Consider the following 25478-nt stretch of genomic DNA (forward strand, 5'->3'; position numbering starts at 1 on the left):
GTACCTCCTCCCTGATGGCAGAGGGGAAGAAGCTGTTCCTGAATCGCTGAGTGTGTGTCTTCAGGTTCCTGTACCTCCTCCCTGACGGCAGAGGGGAAGAAGCTGTTCCTGAATCGTTGAGTGTGTGTCTTCAGGCTCCTGTACCTCCTCCCTGATGGCAGAGGGGAAGGAGCTGTTCCTGAATCGTTGAGTGTGTGTCTTCAGGCTCCTGTACCTCCTCGCTGATGGTAGCAATGAGAAGAGGCACGTCCTGGGTGGTGGGGGTCCTTAATGATGGACACCAACTTTTTGAGTCACCGTCTTTTGAAGATGTCTCAAAAGAAGCCACTCGTGAAGGCCGGGAGCTATCTGAACTACACACCATTGGGACTGTTTAATAGGTAGTAGGAGGCCTAGATAGAGTGGATGTGGAGAGATGTTTCCTGTAGTGGGGGAGTCTAGGACCAGAGAACGCAGATAGAGTGGATGTGGAGAGGATGTTTCCTATAGTGGGGGAGTCTAGGACCAGAGGACACAGATAGAGTGGATGTGGAGAGGATGTTTCCTATAGTGGAGGAGTCTAGGACCAGAGGGCACAGATATAGTGGATGTGGAGAGGATGTTTCCTATAGTGGGGGAGTCTAGGACCAGAGGACACAGATAGAGTGGACGTGGAGAGGATGGGCAGTGTGTGAGGAAAGAGGGAGGAATGAAGAGAAGACTGGACATGGGAGGGAAGGGTTGTGCCCGAGAAGGGAGGTGATGAGGAGGGTTTGAGGAAGAGGTAGGCAATGGAAGAAGGGGTAGGGCTGAGCTGGGAGATGATGATGAGGGGGAAATGAAGAGGAGGAAGGGGCAGAATTTGAGGAGAGAGGAATGAAGACAGGAGAAGGCAATGGGTGACCCCCTTCCTCAAACTTTCATCAAACACTCCCCTACCTCCCATTGCCTTCCTTCTCCTCAGACACTCCCCTTACCTCCCATTTCCTCCTCTTCAGGGAGATGAGAAGAAAAGAAGAATAAAGAGGAGGCAATGGGAGGCAGGGGTAGGGTTTGAAGAGGGATATGATGAGGATATATGAAGGAGAAGGTGGTAGGGTCTGAGGAGGGAGATGATGAGGCATGGAGAAAAGGGTAGGGTTTGAGAAGGGTGATGAAGAGAAATAGAGAGGGTAGGGCATGTGGAGGGAGATGAAGAGGGATGGAGAGGGGTTAAGGTTTGAGATGAGAGATGATGAGTGGAGAGAGAGGTAGGTTTTGAGGAGAGATGATGAGGAATGGAGAGAGGGATAGGGTTTGAGGAGGGAGATGAAGAGGAATGGAGAGAGGTAGGGTTTGAGAAGGGAGATGATGAGTGAAGGGGTAGGATTTGAGGAGGGAGATGACGAGGAATGGAGAGAGGGGTAGGTTTGAGGAGAGATGATGAGGGAAGGGGTAGGGTTTGAGGTGGGAGATGATGAGGAGTGGAGAGAGGTAGGATTTGAGGAGGGAGATGATTAGTGAAGGGGAGGTTTTGAGGAGGGAGATGAAGAGGAATGGAGAGAGGGGTAGGATTTGAGGAGGGAGATGATGAGTGAAGGGGAGGTTTTGAGGAGGGAGATGAAGAGGAATGGAGAGAGGGGTAGGGTTTGTGGAGGGAGATGAAGAGGAATGGAGAGAGGGGTAGGTTTGAGGAGAGATGATGAGGGAAGGGGTAGGGTTTGAGGAGGGAGATGAAGAGGAATGGAGAGAGGTAGGGTTTGAAGAGGGAGATGATGAGTGAAGGGGCGGTTTTGAGGAGGGAGATGAAGAGGAATGGAGAGAGGGGTAGGTTTGAGGAGAGATGATGAGTGAGGGGGAGGTTTTGAGGAGGGAGATGAAGAGGAATGGAGAGAGGTAGGGTTTGAAGAGGGGGAGGTTTTGAGGAGGGAGATGAAGAGGAATGGAGAGAGGTAGGGTTTGAAGAGGGGGAGGTTTTGAGGAGGGAGATGAAGAGGAATGGAGAGAGGGGAAGCCGATGGGAGACAGGGGTCGGGACGATGAGAGCGGGGGAGCTCCTGTCCCGCCACCCGGGGGTGGAGGCCTCTCCTGGCCCCACCCCGGGACCCCACCCCGCCGTGGGCGGGCCCCTGGGCCGCTATAAGAGCGGCGGCGGCCGGCGGGCCGGGCGCTTTGCTTCTGCTACCTCGATCCCCTTTCCCAATGTTGCGGCTTCCCCCGCTGCTGCTGGCGGCCGGCTGGGCGCTGCTGGCCGCCGGCTCCGGGACCGGGGCTGGGCCCGCGCCCGCGCTGGTCCGCTGCCCGCCCTGCACGGCCGAGCGCCGAGCCCGCTGCCCGGTGCCGCAGGGCTGCGAGGAGCTGGTGCGGGAGCCTGGCTGCGGCTGCTGCGGGACCTGCGCCCTGGCCAAGGGCCGCCTGTGCGGCGTCTACACGGCCCGCTGCGGCTCGGGGCTGCGCTGCTACCCGCGCCGGGGCTGCTCCCGGCCGCTCCACTCGCTCATGCGGGGCCGCGGCGTCTGCATGGAGGCGGCCGAGGTGGAGCTGCTGCGGGGCTCGCTGCCCGGGACAGGTAGGACCGGGGTCTGCTCCGGAGACGGAGAGGTGGGTGGGGGGTCCTGGGACAGAGAGGTGGGTGTCCCGGGACGGGGAGGTGGGTGGGTAGGATGTTTCCCATAGTGGGAGAGTCTAGGACCAGAGGGCACAGATAGAGTGGATGTGGAGAGGATGTGTCCTATAGTGGGGGAGTCTAGGACCAGAGGACACAGATAGAGTGGATGTGGAGAGGATGTTTCCTATAGTGGGGGAGTCTAGGACCAGAGGACACAGATAGAGTGGATGTGGAGAGGATGTTTCCCACAGTGGGGGAGTCTAGGACCAGAGGACACAGATAGAGTGGATGTGGAGAGGATGTTTCCCACAGTGGGGGAGTCTAGGACCAGAGGACACAGATAGAGTGGATGTGGATAGGATGTTTCCTATAGTGGGGGAGTCTAGGACCAGAGGACACAGATAGAGTGGATGTGGAGAGGATGTTTCCTATAGTGGGGGAGTCTAGGACCAGAGGGCACAGATAGAGTGGATGTGGAGAGGATGATTCCTATAGTGGGGCAGTCTAGGTCCAGAGGACACAGTTAGAGTGGATGTGGAGAGGATGTTTCCTGTAGTGGGGGAGTCTAGGACCAGAGGGCACAGCCTCAGAATAGAGGGACATCCATTTAGAACAGAGAGAGGAGGAATTTCTTTAGCCAGAGGGTGGTGAATCTGGAATTCATTGTCACAGACGTCTGTGGAGGCCAAGTCATTGGGTGTATTTAAAGCGAAGGTTCTTGATTAGTCAAGGTGTGAAAGGTTACAGGGAGAAGGCAGGAGAATGGGGTTGAGAGGGATAGTAAATCAGACGTGATGGAATGGGGGAGCAAACTCGACAGGCTGAATGGCCTGATTCTGCTCCCATGACTTGTGCTCCGGCGTTTTCTCAGCTCTGTGAGGCGTTTGGGAAGGTCGCACTGGTCTGTGTGAGCTGCAGAAAGGAAGCCCTCTGCCTCTTGGCTGGAGTTGGGCTTGGGGGGGGCTCATGCTGAGACGTGTGGCCCGCGGGAATGTGTGGCTCGTTCGCGGTTTATAGTGGGGCCGCTCGGCGGGGCTGCAGGCCTCCCTCCCACCTCCGTAAGGATGACTTGCGAAACTCGTGACTGTTTCTAAACTCTGAGGGGCATGGCTCCGCGAAGTGGTTGTTTTGCTCAATGTCGAGCTGCGTGGTGGCAGTTTCGAACTAATTCTTTTGGCTTCTGATGGCGAATTTGAATTGGCTCCGCGTGACACATTTGGGAAGGGGCTGTGTAAATACTGCTAACGATCTATACGCGGTGACGGCGCATTGAGCCCCGAGGAGGGGCCTCAGTCCAAAACGTCGACTGCTCATTAATAACAATAACTTGTTTGTGGAGTAGCTTTCGTCCGGATGGTGTAGTTGAAAGTGCGTCACAATGACGGAAAGTGCAAACCTAACTACGCGGCTAGGGCGACGGTATTGGGGCTCGCGATCAGTTCCCGCCACTGTCGCCTGAGGAGTTTCTACGTCCTGCCCACGGAGGTTTCCTCAGGGTGCTCTGGTTTCCTCCCAGCGGTCCACAGACGTACCGTTTAGTGGGTTGATTGGCCGTGATTGGGCTGGGGTGAAGCGAGCGGGTTGCTGGCTGGGTGGCAGGGAAGCGGCTTGTTGGGCAGGGAGGGTCTGTTCCCGTCGAAATGAACTTCAGTAAATAAAACACAAAATGACACTAGTGGAAAGCAAGGTTAAATAAATAGCAAGGTTTTGGGCCGGCGTTTAAAAGTGCCAACCGAATCCGCGTCCCTTATTGTTTCAGGGACAGGGAGGTGGGCGGGGGTCCTTGGGCAGGGAGGAAGATTTAGGAGGGTCCTTGGGCAGGGAGGTGGGTTTGGGGGGGGTCCTGGGTTGGGGAGGAAGGTTTGTGTGGGGGGGGGTCCTGGGTCGGGGAGGAAGGTTTGTGTGGGTTTGGGGGGGGGGGTCCCGGGTCGGGGAGGAAGGTTTGTGTGGGTTTGGGGGGGGGGGTCCCGGGTCGGGGTGGAAGGTTTTGGGGAGGGGGGGTGCCGGGTCGGGGAGGAAGGTTTGTGTGGGGGGGGTGTCCTGGGTCGGGGAGGAAGGTTTGTATGGGTGGAGGGGGTGTCCCGGGTCGGGGAGGAAGGTTTGTGTGGGTGGGGGGGGGGTCCCGGGTTGGGGTGGAAGGTTTTGGGAAGGGGAGGTGCCGGGTTCGGGTGGAAGGTTTGTGTGGGTGGGGGGGTGTCCCGGGTCGGGGAGGAAGGTTTGTGTGGGGGTGGGGGGCGGTTCCAGGTCGGGGAGGAAGGTTTGGGGGGGGGGGGTCCCAGGTCAGGGTGGAAGGTTCGGTGGGGGGGGGGTGGACTGCAGTTTATTGTCTTAGGGATTGAATTCCACAGTTTAGGACTATCTTTCTGAAGGTGATTGTTTAAACTGATGAGACGGGGTCGGAAGAAGACTCGAGAGCTCGATCGAGCCAGATTGTAAAACTAAAACGATCCTCTGACGTACCCCGGTCCCGGATCGCTGAAAACTTTAAAAATCAATTCTAGCAGTTAACAGGAAGCCAAGTTGTGGAGGATCCCCACCAATCTCTTTGACCCATGACTGTCTGGGAGGAAGTACAGGACTATCAGGACTAGGACTGTCAGACTGGGTAACAGCTCCTTCCCTTAAGCTGGGAGACTAATGAATACCCTGTCACCACTGGGGTCTCGTCACCACCACCCATCCCACAATCTCTCTGACCCACCACCATTGGGAAGGAGGTACAGGAACGTCAGGACCGGGACTGTCAGACTGGGTAACAGCTCCTTCCCTCAGGCTGTGAGACTAATGAAGACCTGGCAATTATCAGGGTCTCGTCACTGGGACAGCGAGCTGTTTACGGTTTACCCGTGCTGGCGCACTACGTGCATTTTTGAATAATATTTTATTAATTTGTTTATGGTCATAGTTTGCTTTATGAGCTGCGTGCGATACATGCTGTGAGGGTGCACAGTGGTCCGGGGGGAAGTTTCGTTTCGTTCGGTTGTAGATACGTACGGTCAGATGATGGTGAACTTGAAGTTAGGACGGGAGTGATGCTCCACGGATGCTGCCCGACCTGCCGAGGTTCTCCGGCATTCGGTGTGTGTCACTCGTTATGGCGACCCAGGTGTTTCTGCCGATCCCTGCGTTGTTTCCGACAACTGCTGGGTCACCTCTGAGCCCTCAGCCGTCAATATTTCGGGAAGTGTGTGAAGTTGTCCTGCAGTTATTTTTTATTCAGCTTGAAGAGCTCCGGGCCAGAGTGAAGGGTATTTAACTCTGTGCCTGCGTCTCTGAAGAAAATTGATGGCTCTGGGCCTATGCTCGCTGGAGTTTAGAAGAATGGGTGGGGGGGGGTAAATCTCACTGAATATTGACACCTCTAGATAGAGTGGATGTGGAGAGGATGTTCCCTATAGTGGGGGAGTCTAGGACCAGAGGACACAGATAGAGTAGATGTGGAGAGGATGTTTCCTATAGTGGGGGAGTCTAGGACCAGAGGACACAGATAGAGTGGATGTGGAGAGGATATTTCCTATAGTGGGGGAGTCTAGGACCAGAGGGCACAGATAGAGTGGATGTGGAGAGGATGTTTCCTATAGTGGGGGAGTCTAGGACCTGAGGACACAGATAGAATGGATGTGGAGAGGATGTTTCCTATAGTGGGGGAGTCTAGGACCAGAGGACACAGATAGAGTAGGTGTGGAGAGGATGTTTCCTATAGTGGGGGAGTCTAGGACCAGAGGACACAGATAGAGTGGATGTGGAGAGGATGTTTCCTATAGTGGGGGAGTCTAGGACCAGAGGACACAGATAGAGTGGATGTGAAGAGGATGTTTCCTATAGTGGGGGAGTCTAGGACCAGAGGACACAGATAGAGTAGATGTGGAAAGGATGTTTCCTATAGTGGGGGAGTCTAGGACCAGAGGGCACAGATAGCGTGGACGTGGAGAGGATGTTTCCTATAGTGGGGGAGTCTAGGACCAGAGGACACAGATAGAGTAGGTGTGGAGAGGATGTTTCCTATAGTGGGGGAGTCTAGGACCAGAGGACACAGATAGAGTGGATGTGGAGAGGATGTTTCCTATAGTGGGGGAGTCTAGGACCAGAGGACACAGATAGAGTGGATGTGGAGAGGATGTTTCCTATAGTGGGGGAGTCTAGGACCTGAGGACACAGATAGAGTGGACGTGGAGAGGATGTTTCCTATAGTGAGGGAGTCTAGGACCAGAGGACACAGATAGAGTGGATGTGGAGAGGATGTTTCCTATAGTGGGGGGAGTCCAGGACCAGAGGGCACAGATAGAGTGGATGTGGAGAGGATGTTTCCTATAGTGAGGGTCGTCTATTTAGAACAGAGGTAAGGGAGAATTTCTTTAGCCAGTGGGTGATGAATGTGTGGAATTCATTGTCACAGACAGCTGTGGAGGACAAGACATCATTCGTTATATGACGTGGGCGATCTTGGTCTTTCCAGGACCATGATTGTTCTTGGCAACTTTTCTACAGAAGTGGTTTCCCATCGTGTTCTTCTGGGCAGTGTCTTTACAAGATGGGTGACCCCCAGCCATTATCAATACTCTTCAGAGATTGTCTGCCTGGCGTCAGTGGTCGCATCACCAGGACTTGTGATCTGCACCGGCTGCTCGTACGACAGTCCACCACCTGACCCCACGGTTTCCTGTTAACATGATCAGTGTGGGTGGGCAGGGGGGGGTGCTAAGCGGGTGCGACACCTTGCCCAGGTAAGGAAGGAAGGAGCATCTTACACCTCCTTCAGTAGGGACGCATCGCCATCCCACTGGGTACACCTAAAGCAGAGGTTGGCCGGTTCTTGATTAGTCGGGCTGTCAAAGGCTACGGGGAGAAGGCAGGAGAATGGGGTTGAGAGGGATAATAAATCAGCGTGGCAGAGCAGTCTTGATGGGCTGAGTGGCCTAAATCTGCTGCTGCGTCCTCGCGGTCTAGGTGGGATGGACATTGCTGGAATTTGTCCTTTTCCGCTCCTTGCCAATGATGTTAGATCCAAAGGGGTTTCTGTCTGGCCGATGATACAGTATTTCAATGCATGTTTGAGGCCCGGGGATCAGTGCGTTCCCTTTTCCCGGGTGATTCACGGTTAACTCTTCGGAATATTGGAAGGACTCCGACAGGGAAGGGTTCAATCTTTAACCAGGGCCCCCCCTCCCCCGTGGCAGGGCTCTGTGACTCTGTCAGCCGTTGAGAAGGGTGAACACAGAGCATGGACTGGGCAGCATCTCTGACTCACGGTGTTGTGCCAGCCTTTTCCTCTGAGGCCTCCATCGGTCAGGGTCAACTGTGGATGTGGCGTCCTAGCTGCCTAGATACGCAAGCCCGGGCAGCACGATACGGGGAGCGAGCTGTTGCCCGTGTGGCAGGCTCCCCCTCGCCACGCAGCTGATGAACCCAAAGGAATGACGCAGACTGATACAGTTTGGCACTGGGAGTTGCCAGTCAGCGTTGAACTCAACGTTGTACTGCCTTATGGTCTCCAGCTCCAGATTTTTCCCTCGGGGTTCACTCCTGAAGCCCTCCCCGTGCGTGGTTCCAGCCGCAAGGCAGCGGGAGGTTTGAGATCAGAGTTTTCCTTCTCCTAGATGAGCTGCCAACCGCGGCTGACGAGCCCCGTCTGCCCGGAGCGACTGGTTTTAAGGCGCCAGGAACCCGCCTTTGCCCCTTTTCCTGTCAGTGGACACCGTCCTGCCGGGCTTAGTAGCTAAACCACACGTGAAGGCTGGGAGCTGGACTTGGATGCTTGACATGCCAGCCATTGGGAGCATTTCATAGGTAGTGGGACCTTGTCCCCATTATTATTCACAGCTATAATAACTTTAAAGAGCCAATCTTTTAACCTTCTGCACGATCAACCTAGCCCTTCCCTCGCACATGGCCCTCCATTTTTCTATCATTCATGTGCCCATCTTAAAAAAAAAATGTCTTAAATGTCCTTAATACCACCATCCCTGGCAGGGCTGTCCACACACACTCTGTTTCAAAAAAAAACTTAGCCTCTGACGTCCCCCTTTATACCTGTACTTTATTGTCACCAAACAATTGATACTAGAGCGTACAATCATCACAGCGATATCTGATTTTGTGCTTCCCGCTCCCTGGAGTACAAATCGATAGTAAATATTAAACATTTAAATTATGAATCATAAATAGAAAATAGGAAAATGGGAAGTAAGGTAGTGCAAAAAAAACGAGAGGCAGGTCCGGATATTTGGAGGGTACGGCCCAGATCCGGGTCAGGATCCGTTCAGCAGTCTTATCACAGTTGGAAAGAAGCCGTTCCCAAATCTGGCCGTACGGGTCTTCAAGCTCCTGAGCCTTCTCCCGGAGGGAAGAGGGACGAAAGGTGTACTTTTCTTACTTTCCTACGAACTCTTTAAAATGCTGCCTCTTCATATCGGCCGTTTCCACCCCGCAGAATGAAGTCCCCGGCTGTCCGCTGGATCTGTGCCTCCTATCATCCTGTACACCTCCGAGTCGCCCCTCGTCCTCTGGGTAGTAAGCCCCCATGGCCGCGTTGGGGTTAGCGAGGCGCTCTCCCAGCTCGGGGGTGTTCTGGAGTTCAGAGTTCAAATCCGGTTTCCGCCCACGGTCCAAAGGCGCTGCGGGTGGGTTCACCGGTCGCTGTAAAATGTCCCGTGGTTAGGCTGGCGTTCAAAGCGATTTTATTATCAAAGTGCATCAATCTCACCGTACACAACCCTAAGGTTCCTTTCTTGCGGGCATACTCAATAAATCTATAGAATAGTAGATTCACGCAGAGAGTGGTGACGGTGTGGAACGCGCTGCTATGCAGGTTGACTCTGTGGTTAAGATGGCTTACGGTACATTGGCCTTCATCAACCGTGGGATTGAGTTTAAGAGCCGAGAGGTAATGTTACAGCTATATAGGACCCTGGTCAGACCCCACTTGGAGTACTGTGCTCAGTTCTGGTCGCCTCACTACAGGAAGGACGTGGAAACCATAGAAAGGGTGCAGAGGAGGTTTACGAGGATGTTGCCTGGATTAGAGAACATGCCTTATGAGAATAGGTTGAGTGAACTCGGCCTTTTCCCCTTGGAGCGACGGAGGATGAGAGGTGACCTGGTAGAGGTGTATAAGATGATGAGAGGCATTGATCATGTGGATAGTCAGAGGCTTTTCCCCAGGGCTGAAATGGCTAGCACGAGAGGGCACAGTTTTAAGGTGCTTGGAAGTAGGTACAGAGGAGCTGTCAGGGGTAAGTTTTTTTACACAGAGAGTGGTGAGTGTGTGGAATGGGCAGCGGAGGCAGATATGATAGGGTCTTTTAAGAGACTCCTGGACAGGTATGTGGAGCTCGGAAGAATAGAGGGCTATGGGTAACCCTAAGTAATTTCTAAGGTAGGGACATGTTCGGCACAGCTTTGTGGGCCGAAGGGCCTGTATTGTGCTGTAGGTTTTCTATGTTTCTAAATTAACCATAACAGAATCAGTGTAAGACCACACCAGCTCGAGCGTTCAACCGGAGTGCAGAAGATGTCAAACTGTGTGCAAATTCAGACAGAAAGAAGTAATAATGCTTTATACTTTATTGTCACCAAACAATTGATACTAGAACGTACAACCATCACAGCGATATTTGATTCTGTGCTTCCCGCTCCCTGGATTACAAATCGATAGTAAATATTAAAAATTTTAAATTATAAATCATAAATAGAAAATAGAAAAATGGGAAGTAAGGTAGTGCAAAAAAAATCGAGATGCAGGTCCGGATATTTGGAGGGTACGGCCCAGATCCGGGTCGGGATCCGTTCAGCAGTCTGATCACAGTTGGAAAGAAGCTGTTCCCAAATCTGGCCGTACGAGTCTTCAAGCTCCTGAGCCTTCTCCCGGAGGGAAGAGGGATGAAAAGTGTGTTGTCTGGGTGGGTCGTGTCCTTGATTATCCTGGCAGCACTGCTCCGACAGCGTACGGTGTAAAGTGAGTCCACGGATGGAAGATTGGTTTGTGTGATGTGCTGGGCCGTGTTCACGATCTTCTGCAGCTTCTTCCGGTCTTGGACAGGACAACTTCCATACCAGGTTGTGATGCACCCTAGAAGAATGCTTTCTACAGTGCATCTATAAAAATTAGTGAGGGTTTTAGGGGACAGGCCAAATTTCTTTAGTTTTCTCAGGAAGTGAAGGCGCTGGTGGGCCTTCTTGGCAGTGGACTCTGCTTGGTTGGACCAAGTCAGGTCATTTGTGATATTGATCCTGAGGAGCTTAAAGCTTTTGACCTGTTCTACTTGCACACCAGAATAATAGGTAAATAAGCAGTTAAGCAGAATTGTAGGTTTGCTGTCGTGACTTGGTGCAGAGGGCCTATTCCGCATGCTCTCTCTCTCTCTCTAAGTAAGTAAATAGCTGCCGTCACTGGGTGTGTTTTTCAAACTGAGAGCCTCTCACTCGCACAGTATGCCTGACCTCGGTGAGCAGCACTTGCAGGCTGCTGGACAGAGTTAATGATTGCCGAAGTTAGCAAGCACATTGTGAGATCGGGGACGGCCAGCCGTTTCAGTTCGCCCCTCTGCCATCCTGCCCAGGTTTAATGTTCTGATTTTACAGACACATATTTCCCCACCCCCTCCATCTGTGCACTTCAAGGCTTTGAGCTGCGAGTGCTTATTTTTGTTCGGAGAAGTCGTTTCCGACTCGCCTTCCTGGCTGCAGTCAGTGCTGTGAAATCCCACGGCCACAGTTGTTATCGTTGGCCGACGCCGTCCAATTGTGGAACATCTGGGGTTTATCGGCACAGGCTGGGGTCAGGTACCAGAGTTTAGAGTTTCACTGCTCCGTTCTCTGGGAAAATTGTCAGCAGATGGGATTCAGCTGCAGGTGATGTCAGGGTGCTGACTCTGCAGAAAGTTGTGTGTGTGTGCGCGAGAGTGCGTTTGTGTGTGTGTGCGCGAGAGTGCGTTTGTGTGTGCGTGCGCGAGAGTGCGTTGTGTGTGCGCGCACGAGAGTGCATTGTGTGCGCGTTGTGCATGGGAGAGTGCGTTTCGTGTGTGTGTGTGCGCACGCGCGCGCGCGAGAGTGCGTTGTGTGTGTGCGAGAGTGCGTTGTGTGTGTGCGTGAGAGTGCGTTTGTGTGTGTGTGTGCGTGAGAGTGCGTTTTGTGTGTGTGTGTGTGTGTGTGCGAGAGTGCATTTGTGTGTGTGCGCATGCGACTGTGTTTTGTGTATGTGTGTGCGTGAGAGTGCATTTTTTGTGTGTGTGTGCGCGAGCGAGAGCACTGCGTGTATGCGAGTGTGTTCTGTGCGTATGTGTGTTCAGCAGGCCAGGCACCATCTACGGAAAAGAGTAAACAGTCGACATTTTGGGCTAAGAGCCGTCGTCAGGACTGGCGAGGAAGGGAGATGCAGCCAGAGTGGGAAGGTGGGGAGGGATGGGGGGACGGAAGTACAAGGTAGTAGGGTGAGAGGTGAAACCAGTGGTGGGGTTTGAAGTAAAGAGCTGGGAAGTCGATTGGTGAAATAGATAAAGGACTGGAGAAGGGGGAATTTTGCAGGGGAGAACAGAAGGCCGCGGAAGAAAGAAGAGGGGGGAGGAGCACTGGAGGGGAGTGATGGGCAGATAAGGAGATGAGGGGAGAGAGGGAAATTTGAATGGTGAAGTGGGGGGGAGAGACAGTGACTGGAATTGGAGAAACCAATGTTCACGCCATCAGGTTGGAGGCTACCCAGATGGAATACAAGGTGTTGTTCCTCCAACCTGAGTGTGGCCTCGTCACGGACAGTGGAGGAGGCCGTGGACTGGCATGCCCTGAATAGGAATGGGAAGTAGAATTGAAGTGGGTGGATACCGGGAGATCCCGCTTTTTTTTCTTCTTGTGTGGTCTGTGGGAGGAAACCAGAGCACCCGGAGGAAACCCACGCGCGAACGGGAAGGAACGTTACGGAGCTGGACGCTGCCGAGCGGTGATGGAGTCGTGCGAACTGTGGCGGGGGAGAAGGTTACGGGGAGAAGGCGGGATGATAAATCGGCCACGACGGAATGGCGGGGCGCACCCGACGGGCGAGTGGTCCAATTCTTCTCCTTGGTCTTACGGGAGGGGGCAAAGCTGGGCTCATGCGCGGGTCACTTTTGGCGAGTTCCTCACTGGCTAGAGACAGAGAGAGAGTAATCGGCCCAGGAGGCTGCTTGTAGCGGTTAAGGGCCTGTTTGCTGGTGGTATATCCACATCTATGCAGTAAGGACCCACTGTTACGTAAAGGACATGCATAGGATGCATATTTGGAGATGTGCCAATGCACAGGACTGGAGAAAGCTGCAGAGGTCTGTGAACTGAGCCAGCTCTACCACAGGGCACTGGCCTTCTCAGCATCCAGGGCTTCTTCAAAAGCCAGTCATTAAGGACCCCCCATCACTCAGGCCCGTGGCCTGTCCTCATTGCTGCCTACAGGGAGGGAGGTACAGGAGCCCGAAGGCACACACTCGATGTGTTAGAGGCAGCCCCTCCTCCTCCGCCATCCGATTTCTGAACGGTACAGTTACGTTTTGTGACTTAAGAACACCGAACTAACTCGAAGGAAGACACGGGAGTCCGGGAGCGTGAGTCTGACTTCGTGTTTACTTGAGACGAGGCGCGCACGTGTCACGGTGTGTACGATTCACGTAGTTTTGCGTATAACCCCTAATGAATTATTTAAATGAGCAACAGTGCGTTGGCGCTTGGCCAAGTGGTTAAGGCGTCCGTCTAGTGATCTGAAGGTCGCTAGTTCGAGCCTCGACTGAGGCAGTGCGTTGTGTCCGTGAGCAAGGCACTTAACCACACAGTGCTCTGCGACGACACCGGTGCCAAGCTGTATCGGCCCTAGTGCCTTCCCTTGGACAACATTGGTGTCGTGGAGAGGGGAGACTTGCAGCATGGGCAACTGCCGGTCTTCCTTACAACCTTGCCCAGGCCTGCGCCCTGGAAACCTTCCAAAGCCGCAAATCCATGGTCTGACGAGACTAACGGATGCCTATATAAATAAATGAACAACAGCGCTTAATCAGACATTATATACAAGATTACTCAGATATTGGTTGAGTTGTTTTCCAGCCTTGGCAAGTTCATAAAAACATAAGAACTGGGAGCAGGAGTCGGCCATCTGGCCTGTTGAGCCTGCCCCGCCATTCAATAAGATCATGGCTGATCTCCACCTACCTGCCTTTTCCCCATAAACCTTAATTCCCCTTCTATGCACAAATCTATCCAACCCTGTCTTAAATATATTTACTGAGGAAGCCTCCACTGCTTCATTGGGCAGAGAATTCCACAGATTCACCACTCTCTGGGGAAAGCAGTTCTTTCTCATCTCCATCCTGAATCTACTCCCCTGAATCTAGAGGCTATGTCCCCTAGTTCTCGTCTCACCTACCAGTGGAAACAACTTTCCTGCCTCTATCTTATCTATCCCTTTCATAATGTTATATGTCTCTATGCGTTCTCCTCTCATCCTTCTCTATTCCAGAGAGTACAGTCCCAGGTGACTCAATCTCTCCTCACAGTCTCACCCCCTCATCTCTGGAATCATCCCGATGAACCTCCTCTGCACTACCTCCAAAGCCAGTATATCCTTCCCCAAGTACGGAGACCAGAACTGCATGTAGTACTCCAGGTGCGGCCTCACCAGTACCCTGTATAGTTGCAGCATAACCTCCCTGCTCTTAAATTCAATCCCTCTCACAATGAAAGCCAACATTTCATTTGACTTCTTGACAGCCTGCTGCACCTGCAAACCACCTTTCTGTGATTCATGCACAAACACTCCCAAGTCCCTCTGCACAGCAGCATGCTCCAATCTCTTACCATTTAAATAATAATTTAATCTTCCATTTTTCCTTCCAAAGTGGATGACCTTGCATTTACCAACATTGTACTCCACCTGCCAGACCCTTTACCCACTCACCGAACCTATCTCTACCTCTCTGCAGACTGCAAGCTACTGCTCATAAAATTCAAGTAACACAGAAGAAAATTGTTGCCACTTGGAATGTGAGAACCCTATATCAAGCAGGAAGATTGGACAATGTGATAAATGAAATGGAGAGACTAACAATTAACATCATGGGAATTAGCAAAGTTCATTGGACAGGTGCTGGAACATGTCGGAATAGAAATAGAACTAATTTATTCTTGTGGAACATCCCATACTACTGGAGTAGGAATTCTTATGGATGAAAACATGGCAAAAAGTGTTTTAGGACATTGCCCAGTGTCAGAAAGAGTGCTCCTTGTTAGATTCAGAGGACAATGATTTGATTTAGCAACTTTGTTGAAAGGCATGGACAGAGTGGATGTGGCAAAGTTGTTTCCCATGATGGGGGAGTCTAGTACGAGAGGGCATGACTTAAGGATTGAAGGCCAGTTCATTGGCTATATTTAAGAGGGAGTTAGATATGGTCCTTGTGGCTACGGGGGTCAGGGGGTATGGAGGGAAGGCTGGGGCGGGGTTCTGAGTTGGATGATCAGCCATGATCATAATGAATGGCGGTGCAGGCTCGAAGGGCCGAATGGCCTACTCCTGCACCTATTTTTCTATGTTTCTATGTTTCTGTTCAGAACAGAAATGCGAAGAAATTTTTTTAGTCAGAGGGTGGTGAATCTATGGAATTTGTTGCCACGGACAGCAGTGGAGGCCAAGTCATTGGGTGTATTTAAGGCAGAGATTGATAGGTATCTGAGTAGCCAGGGCGTCAAAGGTTATGGTGAGAAGGCAGGGGAGTGGGACTAAATGGGAGAATGGATCAGTTCATGATAAAATGGCGGAGCAGACTCGATGGGCCGAATGGCCAACTTCTGCTCCTTTGTCTTATGGTCTTATTATATGCACCAACAACAGATGGAACAAATGAGGATATAGATAAGTTCTATGAAGAGCTTGAACAAGCAAAGAATGGATGCAAATCTCAAGATATTGTTATTGTCATGGGAGATCTAAATGCTAAAGTAGGACGAGGTGCTGGTGGAAATACCAAAGGAAAATTTTGACAAGGGGAAATGAAAGAGGTGAGAAATGGGTAGAACAGTGCAAGATGAATAATCAGGTCATTATGAATACCTACTTTAAAAACCACCCAAGATGCTTGTGGACCTGGAAAAGTCCAGGTGGTAACACCAGAAATCAAATTGACTTTATTACTATAAACCAAAGATTTAGAAACTAGGTGACTCAATGCAAAACATATCCAGGTGCAGACTGTAATAGTGACCATAACCCAGTAGTACGTCATGTAAAAGTAAAACTTAAAAAAACTAAAGCAAAAACCTGAACAATCCCTTGACTACTCACAATTAATTAGAGAAGAAAATGTAAGACAAAAATTTACACTTGAAGTAAGGAATAGATTTCAAAGTCTAGAAATAGAACCTGTTGAAGATGATAGCAATCATATAGAAATGAAATTTAACTCTCTAAAGGATGCCTTGGTAGAATCAGCAAAGTTAGTGATTCCTAAAAAAGAAAAAAGCACAAAGAATAAATGGATGACAGATGAAATCAAAAATCTAATGGAAGAAAGGAGACGGAAGAAAGCAAATCCTATAGAATACAAGTCCTTAGATAAAAAAGTTAAAAGCTTATGTCAAAAAGCCAAAGAAGAATGGTTAAACCAGGAATATGAGCAAATAGAAAGAATCCCTATTACTGATCCAAAAAGGCTACATCAACAAATCAAGAAACTCCTCTGTTCTTCAGGTGGATGTTTGAAAGCAAAGGACGGTACCATTATCATGGAAAAAGATGAGATTATGAACAGATGGACTGAGTATATTCAGGAATTGTTTGAAGACAATCGAGGTGAAAAACCAGAAATTAAGAAGAACATTGAAGGTCCAAGTATTTTAAAATCTGAAGTTCGAAATGCAGTAAATAAGATGAAGAAAGGAAAGGCAGCAGGTCCTGATGAATTAGTAATAGAACAAATTGTTGCCCTTGAAGATTATGCAATTGAAAAACTTACTGATTTAATCAATGACATTTATGAGACTGGAATAATACCAGAAGAGACGAAAAATCAATATTCACTCTTCCTAAGAAACCTGGAACAATAGAATGTGAATCACATAGGACCATAAATTTAATGAATCATATCACTAACATACTTGTAAGAATTTTGTCAAGAGCTAAAAGTAAGATACAAGCTGAAATAGGTAAACAACAATGTGGTTCTGTGAAAGACAAAGGTACAAGAAACGCAATATTGATGTTAAGGATACTATCAGAACGAGCTATTCAAGTGCAAAGAGATTTGTTTGTTTGTTTTATCGACTACACAAAAGCATTTGATAAAGTGAAGCACAATAATGTATTTGAAATATTACAGGAAACTCTAGATCTAGATTCGAAAGACCTCCGCCTAGTCAGAAATTTGTACTGGGAACAAACTGCCGCTGTAAGAATAGACGGAGAAGTGAGTCAGTTTACGAAAATCAAGAGAGGCGTTAGACAAGGGTGTGTTTTCTCCCCTGATTTGTTTAATGTGTACAGTGAAACAATATTACAAAAAATAAGAGACATCTTGGGAATCAAAGTTGGCGGGGAAAACATCAATAATTTCAGACATGCAGGTGGCACTGTGTTAATTGCAAGTTACGGAGGAAGAACTACAAAACTGAATTGATAGAGTTGTTGAAGAAAGTGCAAAAATGGGTCTATCTATCAATCGCAAAAAGCAGAATCTATGGTGATATCCAAAAAGAAGGAGAATCCTATCTGTAGGCTGAGAATAAACGGGGAAGACATAAAACAAGTACAGAAGTTTTGCTACTTAGGAAGCTGGGTGACATCAGATGGCAGGTGCGACATGGATATCAAAAGAAGAATAGGGATGGCAAAAAACACGTTTACGAGAATGAAGAGTATACTGACCAACACTAAACTAGGCATGACAACCCGCCTCAGAGTACTGAACTGTTATGTTTATCCAGTTATGTTATACGGCTCAGAATGTTGGAAAATATCTAGTAACATGAGGAAACGAATTGTAGCAGCAGAGATGTGGTTTTTGAGGAGGATGCAAAGAGTATCATGGATGAAACAAATATTTAATGAGGATGAAATGAACAGAGCAAACACAAAAAGAGAAATAATGTATGAGATCATGAAAAGGCAACGTAACTTCATTGGACATGTGATTAGGAAAGAGGAGTTAGAATGCACGGTAATTATGGGAAAGATTGAAGGGAAGAAAGCAAGAGGAAGGCAAAGACAAATGATGATGGAGACAGCAGCCAAAGAACTGGAAATGAATACCAATGAATTGATCCACTTGACCCGAAACAGGAATGTGTGGGCCATGGCAGTCAAAGCTCGAACTGGGCATGGCACCTGATGATGATGATGATGATGATGATGATAATGATGATCTATACCTCTCTCCGTGTCTTCTGCACAATTTGCTTTTCCACTCAATTTAGTATCGTCAGCAAACATAGATACACTACACTCGGTCCCCTCTTCCAGATCGTTAATGTATATGGTGAACAGTTGCCAGCCCAGCACTGACCCCTGCAGCACACCTCTCACCACTGATTGCCAGCCAGAGTAAAGTAAAGACATCCGTTAGTCTTGCGAGACCATGGATCTGCGCCTGGAAAGTTTTCACTCTCCAGGGCGCAGGCCTGGGCAAGGTTGTATGGAAGACCAGCAGTTGCCCATGCTGCAAGTCTCCCCTCTCCACGACACTGATGTTGTCCAAGGGAAGGGCATTCGGACCCATACAGCTTGGCACCGGTGTCGTCGCAGAGCAATGTGTGGTTAAGTGCCTTGCTCAAGGTCACAACACGTTCCCTCGGCTGGGGCTCGAACTCACGACCTTCAGTCCGCTAGTCCAATGCCTTAACCACTTGGCCATGTGCCCAACCAGAGCAACACCCATGTATCCCAACTCTCTGCTTTCTATCGGTTAACCAATCCTCTATCCATGTTAATACATCACCCCAACTTTATACATCCTTACCTTATGGAGAAGTCTTTTATGTGGCACCTTATCGAACGCCTTCTGGAAATCCAAGTAAATAACGTTCATCTGTTCCCCTGTATCCACTGTGCTCATTGTATCCTCAAAGAACTCCAGTAACTCTGTCAAACAGGACCTGCCTTTGCTGAATCCATGCTGCATCTGCCTGAGGGATCCATTTCTTTCCAGATGCCTGGCTATTTCGTCTTTAATGATAGCTTCAAGCATTTTCCCAACTACAGATGTTAAACTAACTGGCCTATAGTTACCTGCCTTTTGCCTACATCTTGTTTTGAACAGTGGCGTGATATTCGCTGTCTTCTAATCTGTCGGGACCAGCCCAGTGCCCAGAGAATATTGGTAAATCATCACCAAAGCCTTGACTATAACCTCTGCCATTTCTTTCAGTACCCTGGGATGCATTCCACCAGGATCAGGGTACTTGTCTATCTTCAGGCCCACAAGTTTGCTCAGTACTCCCTCCTTAGTGATAGCAATCGTATCGAGGTCCTCGCCTCCCCTCGCATCCATAACATCTCTCTTTGGCATGTTAGACGTGTCCTCCACCTTGAAGACCGACACAAAAATCCACACATATCTTTGTGGCAGCCACTTAATCTGCAGCAAGCTACTGTGAGTTTTATAAATGACCTGGATGCGGAGGTGGAGGGATGGGTTAGTAAATTTGCTGATGACACAAAGGTTGGGAGTGTTGTGGATAGTGTGGAGGGCTGTCAGAGGTTACAGTGGGACATTGATAGGATGCAAAACTGGGCTGAGAAGTGGCAGATGGAGTTCAATCCAGATAAGTGTGAGGTGGTTCATTTTGGTAGGTCAAATATGGCAGAATATAGCATTAATGGTAAGTCTCTTGGCAGTGTGGAGGATCAGAGGGATCTTGGGGTCCGAGTCCACAGGACACTCAAAACAGCTACGCAGGTTGACTCTGTGGTTAAGAAGGCGTACAGTGTATTGGCCTTCATCAATCGTGGGATTGAGTTTAGGAGCCGAGAGGTAATGTTGCGGCTATATAGGACCCTGGTCAGACCCCACTTGGAGTACTATGCTCAGTTTTGGTCGCCTCACTACAGGAAGGACGTGGAACCATAGAAAGGGTGCAGAGGAGATTTACAAGGATGTTGCCTGGATTGGGGAGCATGCCTTATGAGAATAGGTTGAGTGAACTTGGCCTTTTCTCCTTGGAGCGACGGAGGATGAGAGGTGACCTGATAGAGGTGTATAAGATGATGAGAGGCATTGATCGTGTGGATAGTCAGAGGCTTTTCCCCAGGGCTGAAATGGCTAGCACGAGAGGGCACAGTTTTAAGGTGCTTGGAGGCAGGTACAGGGTAGATATCAGGGGTAAGTTTACACAGAGAGTGGTGAGTGTGTGGAATGGGCTGCCGGCAACGGTGGTGGAGGCGGATACGATAGGGTCTTTTAAGAGACTCCTGGACCAGGTATGTGGAGCTCAGAAAAATAGAGAGCTATGGGTAACTCTAGGTAATTTCTAAGGTAAGGACATGTTTGGCACAGCTTTGTGGGCTGAAGGGCCTGTATTGTACTGGAGGTTTTCTGTGTTTCTAAAATAGTCATTCAAAGCCTCCGCCATTTCCTCATTACCAAATATCAATTCCCCCTTCTCATCCTCCTAGGGGCTGGCATTCACTTTAACCACCCTTTTTCGCTCTGTATAATTATAAAAACATTTTTATTATCTGTTTTTATGTTTTGTGCTACTTCTATTTTCACAAATCTAGCTTCTCTTTATTGCTCGCTTACTGGTACTTTGTTGCTTTTTAAAGTGTCCCCAACCTTCCAGTTTCCCACTACGCTTGGCGATTTTGTATGCGCGAGCTTTTAGTTTGACGCCGCCTTTTATTTCCTTGGTTATTCCAAGGCTGGGTTTCCCCACCCTGACTGTCCTTGCTTTTAACTGGAGCACCATGGAAGAATCTGTTTGGAAATTGCCAAGGTCAGAGAACAACCTAACCACCCGAGCCAACATAACAAATTTCATGACATATATTAGATCTGATTCTGAAATCAGTCAGACTTTTCCCTGTAGTCCTCTTTACTGTGAGCAGAACCCTGCACAGACTCTCTCATGGAAATCGGATTTTGGATCACCCCTCAGCTGTGTTCTCTGCCTAGTCTCATCAAAGCAAGCTGCCAAACTGACCGCAAAATGCTTTCTCTCTTTCTCTCTCTCTCTCTCTCTCTCTCTCTCTCTCTCTCTCTCTCTCTCTCTCACTCTCTCACTCTCTCACTCTCTCTCTCTCTCTCTCTCTCTCTCTCTCTCTCTCTCTCTCTCTCTCTCTCTCACTCTCTCACTCTCTCACTCTCTCACTCTCTCACTCTCTCACTCTCTCACTCTCTCACTCTCTCACTCTCTCACTCTCTCACTCTCTCTCACTCTCTCACAATACTGGAGGAACTCAGCAGGTCAGGCAGCATCTATGGAAAAGGGTAAACAGCCAAGGTTTCGGGCTGAAGACCTTCGGGACTTTCTATTAAACGCTCCCAATGGCGTGCGTCTCAAACAGCCTCTGACAAACCAAGTCCTGCTCCCGGCCTTCACGTGTGGTTTAGCTACTAAGCCCGGTGGAATAGTTTCTACTGACAAGAGAAGGGACAAAGGCGGCTTCTGCGAAGGCTGAGGAAAGTCCATCTCCCACCCCCCATCCTCACCACATTCCACAGAGGTTGTATTGAGAGCATCCTGAGCAGCTGCATCACTGCCTGGTTCGGAAATTGCACCGTCTCAGATCGCAAGACCCTGCAGCGGATAGTGAGGCCAGCTGAGAAGATCATCGGGGTCTCTCTTCCCGCCATTACAGACATTTACACCACACGCTGCATCTGCAAAGCAAACAGCATTGTGAAGGACCCCACGCACCCTTCATACAAACTCTTCTCCCACCATCAAGGACATGTATACAGAAAGGGGCCAGTAACATCATGAAGGATCCCACCCTCCCTGCTCACAGACTGTTTGTCCCACTCCCATTGGGGAGGAGGCTAAGTAGCATCCACACCTGGGCCACCAGACTCATTTACAGTGACTTTCCCCAAGCAGTGAGGCTGATCAACACCTCCACCCACTAACCCACCCCTCCACACCCCCAATCACCCACCGATCCACACCTCCAATCACCCACTGACCAACCCCTCCACACCCCCAATCACCCACTGACCCACCCCTCCACATCCCCAATCACCCACCGACCCACCCCTCCACACCCCCAATCACCCACCGACCCACCCCTCCACACCCCCAATCACCCACTGACCCACCCCTCCACACCCCCAATCACCCACTGACCCACCCCTCCACACACCCAATCACCCACTGACCCACCCCTCCACACCCCCAATCACCCACTGACCCACCCCTCCACACCCCCAATCACCCACGGACCCACCCCTCCACACCCCCAATCACCCACGGACCCACCCCTCCACACCCCCAATCACCCACTGACCAACTCCTCCACACCCCCAATCACCCACTGACCCACCCCTCCACACACCCCCAATCACCCACTGACCCACCCCTCCACACCCCCAATCACCCACCGACCCACCCCTCCACACCCCCAATCACCCACCAACCCACCCCTCCACACCCCCAATCACCCACTGACCCACCCCTCCACACCCCCAATCACCCACTGACCAACCTCTCCACACCCCCAATCACCCACTGACCCACCCCTCCACACCCCCAATCACCCACCGACCCACCCCTCCAGACCCCCAATCACCTACTGACCCACCCCTACACACCCCCCCGATCACCCACCAACCCACCCCTCCACCCGCCCCCCCCGGTCACCCACCGACCCACCCCTCCATACCCCCCCCCCAGATCACCCACCAACCCACCCTTCCACACCCCCCCCTCGGTCACCCACCGACCCACCCCACCACACCCCCAATCACCCACTGACCCACCCCTCCGCACCCCCGATCACCCACCGACCCACCGCTCCGCACCCCCAATCACCCACTGACCCACCCCTCCACACCCCCAATCACCCACCGACCCACCCCTCCACACCCCCGATCACCCACCGACCCACCCCTCCACACCCCCAATCACCCACTGACCCACCCTTCAACACCCCCAATCACCCACTGACCCACCCCTCCACACCCCGAATCACCCACCGACCCACCCCTCCACACACCCAATCACCCACTGACACACCCCTCCACACCCCCAATCACCCACTGACCCACCCCTCCACACCCCCAATCACCCTCTGACCCACCCCTCCACACACCCCCAATCACCCACTCACCCACCCCTCCAAACCCCCAATCACCCACTGACCCACACCTCCACACCCCCAATCACCCACTGACCCACCCCTCCACACCCCCAATCACCCACCGACCCACCCCTCCACACCCCCGATCACCCACCGACCCACCCCTCCACACCCCCGATCACCCACTGACCCACCCTTCAACACCCCCAATCACCCACTGACCCACCCTTCAACACCCCCAATCACCCACTGACCCACCCCTCCACACCCCGAATCACCCACCGACCCACCCCTCCACACACCCCCAATCACCCACTGACCCACCCCTCCACACCCCCAATCACCCGCCGACCCACCCCTCCACACCCCCAATCACCCACTGACCCACCCCTCCACACCCCCAATCACCCGCCGACCCACCCCTCCACACCCCCAATCACCCGCCGACCCACCCCTCCACACCCCCAATCACCCGCCGACCCACCCCTCCACACACCCAATCACCCGCCGACCCACCCCTCCACACCCACAATCACCCGCCGACCCACCCCTCCACACATCCCCAACCACCACTACTTTATCATTTCCTGTCAGGGTCACCTTATGTACGCTCCTGTGCCGAGCGTCACTTTATGTACACACAATCAATCTGTGTGTGTGTGTAAGCTATCTTATGTGGTGGTATTGTGTTTTTAAAAAAAATATCGTGTTCTTTATCTCGGGCAGTTGGGGCTCGTCAGCCTTGGACGGCAGCCCGCCTAGGAGAAGGAAAACTCTGATTTTCAACCTCTGCTGCCTTGCGGCCAGACCCACCCATGGGAAAGGCTTCGGGATTAAACCCCGAGGAAGAAATCCGGAGCCGGGGTCCCTAAGGCAGTTTGATGTTGTTTCCAACTTCGCTCTGGCAACCTCCAGGTGCCTGGCTGTATCAGCACTTGCCCTTGCCTTGGGCTACATCGGTGACCTGGAAAGGGGGAGCCCTCTGTGTGGGCAACAGCTTATTCTTCAAATCTTCCTGCCCTGGAGAGGACACAGTCCACCAGAGGCGCAAACCCATCACCCCCTGGGATCCACGGCTGCCTACTACAACGCTCTTTATCTCATTGTCTTATTTTTGTGCCGTGTCGGATTCGGAGTAACAATTACTTCGTTCTCCTTTACTCTTGCGTGCAGGAAGTGACATTAAATAGATAGCTAGATAGATATACTTTATTCATCCCGAGGGAAATTGGGTTTCGTTACAGCTGCACCGACCAAGAATAGAGCATAAATACAGCAATACAAAAACCACAATCAAACACCAAAATGCAAACTATGCCAGATGGAAAATAAGTCCAGGACCAGCCTATTGGCTCAGGGTGTCTGACCCTCCACGGGAGGAGCTGCAAAGTTCGATGGCCACAGGCAGGAACGACCTCCCGTGACACCCAATGTTGTATCACGGTGGACTGAGGCCGAGGTCCAACAGCAAGAAGTTCAATATCCGGTCTACAAACACGTTCCTCGATCGTAATATACCCCGGATTGCACCATCTGTTGTTAACCAGAACAGTAAGCCCCCAACTCCTTTGCGCTTACCGCTCTCAGTGCACTTCCGGTCAGCCCGAACGGTCTGGAAGCCGTCCATGGAGAAGTTTTAATCAGGTCTGTCCTCTTGCAGCCCTGTTCCAGTGAAACACATCACACTGCACTCCCGAAATGTTCTGTGACGCCTGGCTAGCGCAGTGAACTCGTCCATTTTATTACCCACCGAACTCCTCTTCTCCGTCAGTCTCTGTTGCCTCAACCTGGTCCTCTTTCCTCGACTTTGTGATCGCCCTCTGCATCCTCTGTGTGTTTTCCTCCAGATTTCAGCAGGGGTGTCCGCCATTCTGCTCGCTAAACTGGCCGATCTTGAATCAACATTCACGGGGTGGAGGAGCCGTGATCAGGAACCCAAACTGGGCCAGCGGTTCAGCCCGCGGCTTCTGGAGCAGCCAGTGGCTGGGCGCGTCGCAATGAGAAGGCACGCTTGCAAGCTCCCCTGAAGCCTTCCCAAACCGGCTGCAAGGAGCGAGATGGAGCGCTCTCCCCTTTGCCCGTCTGAGTGCAGCCCCAGCCCCAGCTTGGACCCGGTAGTTTGAAGAGCGTTTGGGGAGATGGTGGTCTTTCTGAGGTGCATCGAGAGGCAGGGATGACGGCGTGGCAGCAGGAAAGGTTAGGAGCTGACCTTCCAGGGACTTACAGTTTGCGTGAACCTCTGTTGCCAAGGGAGGAAGGATTCCAGATTTCCACCGACCGTCGTCTGCGATCTCCGTCGATACTGGGTACGGTCGGTTTGCAGCCAGAGCCCTTGCGTTCCTGACTTCCTTCGCTCGCCACAGAATAATCTTTCCCTCCCTCCTGGGCCCTGGGGCTCCTGCCCTTTGTTATCTCCGAACGCTGCGATGATGAGTCCCGCGTGTGGTGAAGTGGCTGTCAGCCAGGTATTCAGAGGTATTAGCTTTCGTTTGTCACGTGTACGTTCAAACATGCGGTGGATTGTTCTTTAAGATTGTTACAGGCAGGGGGACGGTGACGGGGACATGCTCCCACGACGTGCGTCTCAAATACCCTCTGGCAACCAAGTCCGGCTCCCGGCCTTCCCGTGTGGCTTAGCTACTGAGCCCGGCGGAACTGTTGCTGCCGACAGGAGAA

General features: G+C 51.3%; 1 protein-coding gene across 1 annotated transcript in view; it reads left to right on the plus strand.

The window, feature by feature from the left end:
• The first annotated feature begins 2143 nt into the window (after positions 1-2143).
• Positions 2144-25478, plus strand: part of LOC140191842 (insulin-like growth factor-binding protein 4) — a 47303-nt gene continuing 23968 nt past the window's right edge. Inside the window, 1 exon segment of the mRNA XM_072249629.1 lies at positions 2144-2527. Within this exon segment, the coding sequence (XP_072105730.1) occupies positions 2161-2527 (367 nt within the window). The 5' untranslated portion in view covers positions 2144-2160.

The sequence above is a fragment of the Mobula birostris genome, chromosome X (assembly GCF_030028105.1).
Source record: "Mobula birostris isolate sMobBir1 chromosome X, sMobBir1.hap1, whole genome shotgun sequence".
In the NCBI taxonomy this organism is placed as follows: Eukaryota; Metazoa; Chordata; class Chondrichthyes; order Myliobatiformes; family Myliobatidae; genus Mobula; species Mobula birostris.